The 10,564-nt window shown below is 38.1% G+C and overlaps 1 protein-coding gene across 1 annotated transcript; it reads right to left on the bottom strand.

Moving 5' to 3' along the window:
• Positions 1-1,734: 1,734 nt before the first annotated feature.
• Positions 1,735-9,077, bottom strand: LOC103034430 (very-long-chain (3R)-3-hydroxyacyl-CoA dehydratase-like). Its single transcript, XM_015608587.3, has 7 exons — positions 8,932-9,077; positions 8,724-8,834; positions 7,501-7,628; positions 7,268-7,380; positions 5,574-5,680; positions 2,941-3,072; positions 1,735-2,028 (listed from the first exon to the last, which is right to left on the bottom strand). Exons 1-7 carry the CDS (start codon positions 9,020-9,022, stop codon positions 1,961-1,963), a joined length of 750 nt encoding a protein of 249 aa, XP_015464073.3. The 5' UTR covers positions 9,023-9,077; the 3' UTR covers positions 1,735-1,960.
• Positions 9,078-10,564: the final 1,487 nt, after the last annotated feature.

Below are 10,564 nucleotides of genomic sequence, written 5' to 3'. Positions count from 1 at the left end.
GAAAAAGGGTATGTGACTAAATGAGGAGAGATTGGGTGTGTGTGTGTGTGTGTGTGTGTGAGAGTGTACGGCACCTCCTCGTCCTCCTCCTCCACCAAAACATTCGGGTTCGGTGGTGTTGACACACTTAAAAAGCTTGTCAGTTTTGGAAGAGCATCTGTTTTTAGTTTAGCCTCTTCCTTTTTTTTTCTTCATGGCTTCGCTCACAACCCACTTGTACACTTAATTTCACCTCAATTCCGTCTTTCACAAGCAGCGCGTTCGCGGTTCACCGGCATGGCCACATGGCATGGATGGAATATTCCATCACACAGGACAGAAGCTAGCAGAGCTGGTTCAGTTAAACCTCAGCTGCTACACAGCTTAGCCCCAGCATGTCTCAAAAGGCTCAGTGACCAAAAAAGGAATTTAACAAGAGTGAATATTGGCAGTGAATTTGTGGAGAAGAGCTTAAAAAGACCGACCCAGAGCTGCTACTTTTCCCCTGAACAGGTAAGCTAGAACCACTAGATGTGGTTACTAGAGACTGGGGTTTAAATTAATTAAAAAATTAATTAAATTAAAAATTAAATTAAAAAAGAGTGTTCACATTTGTATCAGTGACCTGTGTGCAGCTGGGAATAAAAGGCAAAGGGTATCTGAGAGATAGATAGCTTAGCAAGGTTAGTTAAAGTGATCTGAATGTGCTGGAGTCATGCTACACATTCTAACCTGAACTGCAATCAGTCACAACGGAGGCGTTGATGAGTACACCGAAACATACGCCAGAAACCGATAGTTAGTCTCTGTACTGTCTCAGTTTAGCTCTCAATGTGTTTATATATTGAGTGATTTGTTACGTCCAAAACGTAATGGTTAATGTTAAGCGTTACTTATGGCCATCAAGAGCATCTGTCTAGCTATTTAGCTGCTTATCAGTAAATATAAAGATAGATACAGGTTTTAGAAGAGTCTCTTTCCGTTCTCTGTCTCTCCTATCAGTCCAAACTGGCTTTGCTAAGCTAAGCAGTAAATTACTAGGACCTGTAAAGAAGTAACTCCAGCTCTGGGGTGTGTATTTTTGGAGCAGTGAGATTTTTCAGGTATAACAGGCTTAGGCTTACGCAGCTAGCGGTGCATGAGGCTAGTTTAGCTAGCTATAGAGTTCACATGAGCCGGTTTATAATACGACTTTCTTGCCATGGTAGAATTTACTGAATGCGTCTTTCACTGGATTGTGTAAATTCAGCCTGGCTCAACTTGGCAACCCAAGGTAGCTTCGTGGCTGGGGAGGGGTGGGCGGAGCAGACTACTCTCTGTGATGTTTTGAAATTGGATCGCTCCAGCTATTTCACACACTTGATCTAATTTCCTACAGAATGCACCTTTAAATGACAAAAAACTTGCAAAATGACAAAGATCAATTTCTCAACACTGGAGAGAGTTGCATGCCCCCCCCTCCTCCTTGGATGCCAAGCCCATATGGGTTGCCAGGTTGAGGACAATAAACCTTCACAGTGCAACACTGTTCACTTTTGCAATGGTGACAACAAGAGATACTGTTTACTGTTTGATATTATAAACCAGTTAAGATTTTACATCTGTACCGTGCAGAGGTTTTAGACATAAGTGTTTTAGAGATAAGTGTTTATTTACTTAGTAAAACATAATAATATTTGAATAAATCAAATAATGTTGAAACAAAATGTCATGATTGTACATTTTATATTTAATAATAATACATATGAAACATAGTCCTTAAACAACCCATCTTTTAATGTCACTGTGAAATGAAATGGTCAGTCATAATGCTATATACCTCATCTGTAACAGTTCATTTCAGTAATACAATAGACCTGAACAGACATTGATGCCGCTCACATGAACCTGTTCCTACTGCAGCTCAGTTCATCACAGTGCTACTATCATAAGAAACCTGAGGCGGAAACAGCAAGACCAAAACCGGGGAATGAGGTTAACCTCAGTCGCACTTCAGCCGTAAACCTCCTCGCCTCAGCCCGAGGAGATGCTTCATATTAATGAAGAGACCTGCAACACAAACACAGTTCCTGAACATCTCTGACTCTCACTCAATCAGCAGCAGCACAACAGAGGAGTTATCAGTACCGATCCACTGTCTGCTGATACTGATACCAGCTCACAGACCATGAGGTAATGTACTGAATCTCTGGATAACATCTAACTGACAGCATTTTTATTGTTAAAAAAACATCATGCTAAACAGATCTTCATAAATTACTTCTTTTAAGCAAATTAAACACATTATGTTCCATTTTTCAGAGGTAGGCGACGCAATAGCAGTTTTTTTTTAACAACGTAAACACATCACTATTGTTTATTCATGCTGAAATATTAATTAAATCTCTCTCTCACACACACACACACACAAACAAAAACACACACTCAGATAATGGCATTTTTGCTATTTGGAGGTTGTTTAATGTGGAATATGGAGCTACACTAGTGTCTTTTTTTCATGTTTGATGCTAAAATGATTAAAATCATATTAAAACTTTTGGTACCACTTTAAAATAAGACTACCATTATAAAGGGTTTATAAATGGTTTAGTTTATAAATGGTTACTAATTAGGTTGTAAATGCCTTAAACATCATTAATAATCAGTTATAACACATACGTAGAAATGTACATAGACATGTTGTTTGCCAAATAGTGAACCCAGAGCAACATAACTGATTATTAAGGATTTCTAAGGTATTTACAACCTAATTAGTAACCATTAATAAACTATTTGTAAGCCATTTATAAACCCTTTATAAAGGTAGTCTTATTTTAAAGTGGTACCAAACTTTTAAACCAGTATAATCTGATTATCGGAAATTAGCAATAACAATCTTTTTTGTATAAACAACTGTCTAAAACCTTGAGTCATTTCCAAACTAAATTTATATATTTATATATTTCATTATATTTATCTCACCCAGGAACAGGAGGATGAGGTAGAGTCTGAGGGAGAAGGAGAAGCTGATGGAGAAACCGACGCTCTCTGGGAGAGCAACACTGTAGAGCCTCGTCTCATCAAACAGTGGCAGAGCCTGGAGTACTGCAGCACCTGCAGCACAACACAACAACACAACATAACTCATCACAACACAACTCAACACATCACAACTCAATACAACACATCATAACTCAACACAACACAACACAACTCATCACAACACAACACTACACAACTCATCACAACTCATCACAACACAACTCAACTCATCTCAACTCAACACAACACAACACAACTCATCACAACACAACTCAACACAACACAACTTAACACAACACAACTCATCACAACACAACTCATCACAACACAACTCAACTCAACACAACTCAACACAACACAGCTCAACACAACACAGCACAACACAGCACAACTCAACACAGCACAACTCAACACAACTCAACACAACACAACTCAACTCATCACAACACAACTCAACACAACTCATCATAACTCAACACAACACAACACAACTCATCACAACTCAACACAACACAACTCAACACAACTCATCACAACACAACTCAACTCAAAACAACACAACTCATCACAATTCAACACATATATATATATATATATATATATATATATATATATATATATATATATACAGTTGTGGTCAAAAGTTTACATACACTTGTAAAAAAACATAATGTTATGGCTGTCTTGAGTTTTCAATAAGTTCTACAACTCTTATTTTTCTGTGATAGAGTGATCGGAACACATACATGTTTGTCACAAAAAACAGTCATAAAATTTGGTTCTTTCATAAATTTATTATGGGTCTGCTGAAAATGTCACCAAATCTGCTGGGTCAAAAATATACATACAGCAACATTAGTATTTGGTTACATGTCCCTTGGCCATTTTCACGGCAACTAGGCGCTTTTGGTAGCCATCCACAAGCTCCTGGCAAGCTTCAGGTCGAATGTTTGACCACTCTTCTTGACAGAATTGGTGCAGTTCAGCTAAATGTGATGGTTTTCTTGCATGAACCCGTTTCTTTAGCACTGTCCACATGTTCTCAATGGGGTTTAAGTCAGGACTTTGGGAAGGCCATTCTAAAACCTTAATTCTAGCCTGGTTTAGCCATTCCTTTACCACTTTTGATGTGTGTTTTGGGTCATTGTCTTGTTGGAACACCCAACTGCGCCCAAGACCCAACCTTCGGGCTGATGGTTTTAAGTTTTCCTGCAGAATTTGGAGGTAATCCTCCTTCTTCATTATCCCATTTACTTTCTGCAAAGAACCAGTTCCACTGGCAGCAAAACATCCCCAGAGCATAATACTACCACCACCATGCTTGACAGTAGGCATGGTGTTCCTGGGATTAAAGGCCTCACCTTTTCTCCTCCAAACATATTGCTGGGTGTTGTGGCCAAACAGCTCAATTTTTGTTTCGTCTGACCAGAGAACTTTCCTCCAGAAGGTTTTATCTTTGTCCATGTGATCAGCAGCAAACTTCAGCCGAGTCTTAAGGTGCCTTTTCTGGAGCAAGGGCTTCTTTCTTGCACGGCAGCCTCTCAGTCCATGGCGATGTAAAACACGCTTGACTGTGGAGACTGACACCTGTGTTCCATCAGCTTCCAAATCCTTGCAGACCTGCTTCTTGGTGATTCTTGGTTGACTCTTGACCATCCTGACCAATCTCCTCTCGGCAGCATGTGATAGCTTGCGTTTTCTTCCTGATCGTGGCAGTGACACAACTGTTCCATGCACTTTATACTTGCGTATAATTGTCTGCACAGTTGCTCTTGGGACCTGTAGCTGCTTTGAAATGGCTCCAAGTGACTTCCCTGACTTGTTCAAGTCAATAATTCGCTTTTTCAGATCCACACTGAGTTCCTTTGACTTTCCCATTGTAGCTTTTGTAGCTGAGTCTAATCACTGGGTCAAATGAGCCCTATTTAAATGGGCTCATGAGAAGTCAACAGCTGTAGTCAATCAGAATCACTTACAAGAAGTGAAGAGGCCATGACATGAAGCTAATTTGATTGACACAACTCGCTACATCACCAAAATTGACAAATTTTGTTGCTGTATGTATATTTTTGACCCAGCAGATTTGGTGACATTTTCAGCAGACCCATAATAAATTTATGAAAGAACCAAATTTTATGACTGTTTTTTGTGACAAACATGTATGTGTTCCGATCACTCTATCACAGAAAAATAAGAGTTGTAGAACTTATTGAAAACTCAAGACAGCCATAACATTATGTTTTTTTACAAGTGTATGTAAACTTTTGACCACAACTGTATATACAGCTCAGGAAAAAATTAAGAGACCACTGATGTTAGGTATATGTTTGAGTAAAATGAACATTGTTGTTTTATTCTATAAACTACAGACAACAGAAACATCATTTTTATGTGGTCTCTTATCAATAAATAAATAAACAAACAATACTATATATATATATATTGATTATAACATATATATATATATATATATATATATATATATATATATATATATATATTGATTATAACAGTAGCACAAAGCAGTGCAAACCCAAAGAATAAAAAAAGTCCTGCTAAACAGGTTCTCTTACCTTCTGCCACAGTGCTGAGTGGATACAGCAGCACCCAGGTGGCGTTCCACAGCCACGTCAGCACCCGCCACTCTGCACCCACAACCGCCAACATCTCAACAGGGTGCCTGCACAAACAAGCACCTCTTTTAATGTTACATTAAGTCACATAATATCATTATATATGGTCAGGGTGTGGTCGCATTTTCCTGCATGTTTACAGCTCGTCATGACAGTGATGCGGTTTTGCATATGCTGACTAAACACACGGCAAGCAAATCCTGATTTTCAAATTTGAAGCTCAGCCGTGAAGGAGAAGGTGAAGGAGAGGGTGAATTCAGAATAAACCTTTCCTGTTTTAGGTCAGTTAGGATTACCGAAATTATTTATATTTGCCAAATGCCAGATATTTTAAGAGACCACTCAAAAATGATGAGTTTCTTTGATTTTACCAAATAAAAAATCCTCTGGAATATAATCAAGACAGTGTGTAAGACTGGTGGAGGAGAACACGCCAAGATGCATGGAAACTGTGATTAAAAAACAGGGTTATTCCACCAAATATTGATTTCTAAACTCTTAAAACTTTATGAATATTAACTTTTTTTCTTTGGATTTGAGGTTTTGCTGCAGGAGAGACTGGTGCACTTCACAAAATAGATGGCATCATGAGGAAAGAACATTATGTAGCAATACTGAAGCAAGATCTCAAGACATCAGCCAGGAAGTTAAAGCTTGGGCACAAATGGGTCTTCCGAAAGGACAATGACCCGAAGCATACTGCTACTGCTATATTGGTTACAAAGTGGCTCCATGTTTTGGAGTGGCCATCACGAAGCCCTGATCTCAATCCTATTCAAGATTTATGAGCGAATCTGAAAAGGCAGGATAGAGCAAGGCGATCTATAAACATGGCTCAGTTACACCAGTTCTGTCAGGAGGAATCGGCCCAAATTCCTGCCAACTATTGTGAGAAGCTTGTTTGAACCAAGTCATAAAGTTTAAGGGCAATAGTACTAAATACTAAAGAGATGTATGGAAACTTTTGACCTTGCTGAAAGTAATAAACCACAAATTATTCTGGCATTTGGGAAATATAAATAATTTAGTAAATTCTAATTAACCTAAAACAAGAAAGGTTTATTCAGATTTCTTGTCAGACAGTAAGAAAAACATGCACATGTGTCTCTTTATATAGTGTATCTAAAATACTGGTTTTACAATTTTATTTAAAAATGTTCCCATTTTTCCCCCAATTTACACGGCCAATTACCCAACCCACTCATTAGGTCTCCCCCTATCACTAGTAATGCCCCAACACACCAGGAGGGTGAAGACTAACACATGCCTCCTCCGATACATGTGAAGCCAGCCACCACTTATTTTCGAGCCGCTGATGATGCAGCATTGCCGAGCAGCATCACAACGCGTTTGAAGGAAAGCACAGCAACTCGGCTCCGGTACATCAGCTCACAGACGCCCTGTGCTGTGGACATCACCCTAGCAGCGATGTGTGGAGAGAGCGCCATCTACCCACCCGGAGGGAGCAGGGCCAATTGTGCCCTTTGAGTGCCGGCAACTTGATGGCAAAGCTGCATGAGCTTCGAACCTGCGACCTCCCGCTCATAGCGGCAGCGCTTTAGACCGCTGGACCACTCGGCGCCCCGCAAACTTCTGGTTTTAGCGTATAAGAGCTATGGTGTTTCTAGCTTTACCTGAACATCTCCATGCTGCTCCACAGGTACAAAACACAGAACGTCACAGTGCGCTCCTGCATCTCCGGCAAACTCCCCAACACCACAAACAACACCGTATTTCTCCCAGACATCTGCTCAACACAAACACAGTGCTCACAACACACACAAAGCAACACATCACAAACCGCACATGGCTGAGGACACAGGATGTAATGATTTGGGGATGCACTGGTCGAAAAGGGACCGTTTACCTGGATCAGTGCAGGAAGAACAGGAGTATTCACAAGACCGAGAGCTGCATTCATCACCTCCAGCACAGCCAGCACCTGACAGCTGTACAGCACTGCAGCACAGGAGCTGAACGCACTGTACAGAACATCTACACACACACACACACACACACACAGACACACATCTATAAACACTGAGCACAGCACTCTACAGCACATATTTATACCCATTCATACACATTTACTCACTTTACACACAAACTTACATAATGCTTTAGATTATTCGGTAACACTTTCTATGAATCAGGTATCTATAAAGCATTATAAATGCATTCATAAAGCTTCATAAACCATTCATTATGCTTTATAACACTTGACATACGCCTTTCTAACTATACATAATTGTTCAGAATCTCAAACATAAAACGTTATAACACCACAGTACAAAGCTTTATAGCACAAAGCGATATAACGCATTATAATATATTCGTATTTGCTGTTCTTAACATTATTGGTCAGACCTGCTTTATAAAGCTTAATAGATGTTGAGTTCATTCACATAAAGCTTTATCAAGATCCACAGCGATGCCTTCCCTCTAACTGCCATATGTTGAATGTTATATGAAAATTGTTCTGTAAACGCACATAACATCTAATGAATATTTACAAGCGCTTTCCACACTCTCAGAGGTGCCCTTTTACATTACACTATTTTGCACTAGTACTTTTTGCACAAGCTTGCACTGCAAATTTAATTGAAATGATTATATAACTGTGTATTTGCACTTTTTGTATGGCTGGCATCATATACCCTCATTATGTGCACATCAACTGGTGTTCATTGTCTACTGTGTACAACTGCACTGTTCATCTCCATTACACACTACTGACTGTACTTTTGTACTTTTATACTTTATATATTTTATTGTATTTGTATTTTTTTGTATTTGTTTACAAATACAAATTGTTATACACATTTCTTGGTATTTGTATTTTTATAAGTTTTGTTGTATCTTATCCTTCCTAGTTACTTTTGTGTACTGTGTATACCCGCTGCTGGATGTCCAAAATCTATTGTTGTGACTTGAGATGAAGATCAGAACACATTTAATGACCAATTTTTGCAGAAATCCAAGTAACTCCAAAGGGTTCACATACTGAAACTGTACTACCATTGCAAAATAAACAAAGTAGAGTTTCAGGGCGGTGTGAGGGCATGTTAATAAGCAGGCAGGAGGTCTCACCGTGTCCCAGCAGTATGAGATTAGCGGTGAGGAGGCTGAAGGTCCAGGTGAAGCCCAGGAACTGGATCACGTGGTACAGGAACAGGTAACACCTTCTTACAGTATCCAGCACTGGTGACATTTAACACACAGGTTTAATATTAACAGGATAATCAGCTGATTCTCGGCAGCAGTGAGGGATTAATCATGGTTTAATCAGGAGCATTACCGTTCCTGTGTTCCTCTTCCACAGCAGCCGTCATCTTCTCTTCTTCCTCGCTCAGCAGCTCGTCTGTCAACACTGTGGAGCTGGAGTACATTCTATAGGTAAAACACTCAGACTAATGCCTTTTTAAAGACCGTTACCTCCCTCTCCTCCTCCTCCTGTACTACAGCTCTTTACTGCTTTCCTGTAAAAGCCCAGCTGATCTCCACTAAACACATCACTAAAACCAATCAATATCCTCCATTCACCTCCCAGACCTCAGAAACATAAAAAAAGCATTTTAATAGAATTGTTTCATTGCATTATGATGTAAAAAAACATTTACATTAAATGACATTTACAACATAACTTATTAAAAATCTATGTCTATTGGTAGACAGTAAACATATTTGTATGTCCACACTGACCATCATTACACCTTCAATGAACATCACACACATTTTTCTGCAAACCACATGTTTTTCCATTTGAACTAAATTTATATTTTCGCTCGAATTACAGAAATCGTGAACACGAATTAAAGAAATCGAACTGCTATATCGTTCACTCGATTTAATATTTTTTTATCCATGGCCCCTCCCGGGCTCCGTACTGGCGCGCCCTCTGGTGTCTGATAAAGGTAAAGGTTATATTCTCTGCTCTTACATTTTTTTTTAAAGAAACTTTATTCAAGAATGTTTTTTTACAAGTACAATAAATTAACAACAGTATCTTAAAATACTATATGTAAAATGTACAATAATTAACATAAAAAAATCAAGCCCCACCTTAAATCTTGTTTTTTTTCTGTCAAGAGTCCTTTTAATTTCGCTCACAAATTAATTAAATTTCACTTGATACAAGAAACATAAATCTAGTATCATCTTTGTTCTTGTTTTCCACAATTGACATGTTGTTAAACATTTTATTAACCATATTTTTCTTGTTCTTGTTTATATAAAGAGGTACTAAATATTCTATAAGCTATTGTTTTTATATTTATTTGTATATCTATATTTATGCTTTGTAGCTTATCTCAAGTCTCTTTTAATCTTTAACACTCCATCAAAAAGTGTAACATTGTAACGGATATTAGCCACATATCATTATTACATACACTATATTATTAGATATAGTTCTACATATAGTATATTTTCTTTCCAATTTGTAATCTTTTCCACCAAGGCTGTCAGTCTATGGCTACTTCTGGTAATAACTTTACATGCAGCAATTTTTGTTTGGATTTCTCAGGCTCCTAAGCCTCGTTGCTTAGTGCTTTTATTTACTTTAATGGTGGTATCCCAAATATAATTACAGCATATTTTGTTTAGTTCTCTAGTCCATACATCAGTGGGTGGGAATATTAAAGACATAAACCAAATTTTGGATAGTGTATATATTAGACATTAACACGATTTCGATATCTAAAATTATGATTCACAAATTTGTTTACATTTTTTTTTTGCATCTATATATATTGGAAGCCTATGTGTAAGCCTATTTTATATTAACTTTTTTATTTAATAAACCATCCCTAAAAAGTAAAAAAAAAAAAACATGATAAAAAAGTTTTTTCTTTCAGTGCAGTGAAAATATGAAAATACATGTCCACAGTAAAGGAGGCAGGTCTGAAAGGGTTAATATTTATATATATATA

Source organism: Astyanax mexicanus, chromosome 16, assembly GCF_023375975.1.
Source record: "Astyanax mexicanus isolate ESR-SI-001 chromosome 16, AstMex3_surface, whole genome shotgun sequence".
Taxonomy (NCBI): Eukaryota; Metazoa; Chordata; class Actinopteri; order Characiformes; family Acestrorhamphidae; genus Astyanax; species Astyanax mexicanus.
This window is presented reverse-complemented; position numbering and strand designations above follow the sequence as displayed.

What these genes read in the sequence shown, in the direction of transcription:
- LOC103034430 (XM_015608587.3), bottom strand. Translation starts at nt 9,022, where the DNA reads ATGTACTCCAGCTCCACAGTGTTGACAGACGAGCTGCTGAGCGAGGAA. An exon ending in TCTCATACTGCTGGGACACG is followed by an intron (nt 7,629 to 8,723) that starts GTGAGACCTCCT and finishes GTGTGTGTGTAG; the next exon opens with ATGTTCTGTACAGTGCGTTC. An exon ending in AGCAGCATGGAGATGTTCAG is followed by an intron (nt 5,681 to 7,267) that starts GTAAAGCTAGAA and finishes TTGTTTGTGCAG; the next exon opens with GCACCCTGTTGAGATGTTGG.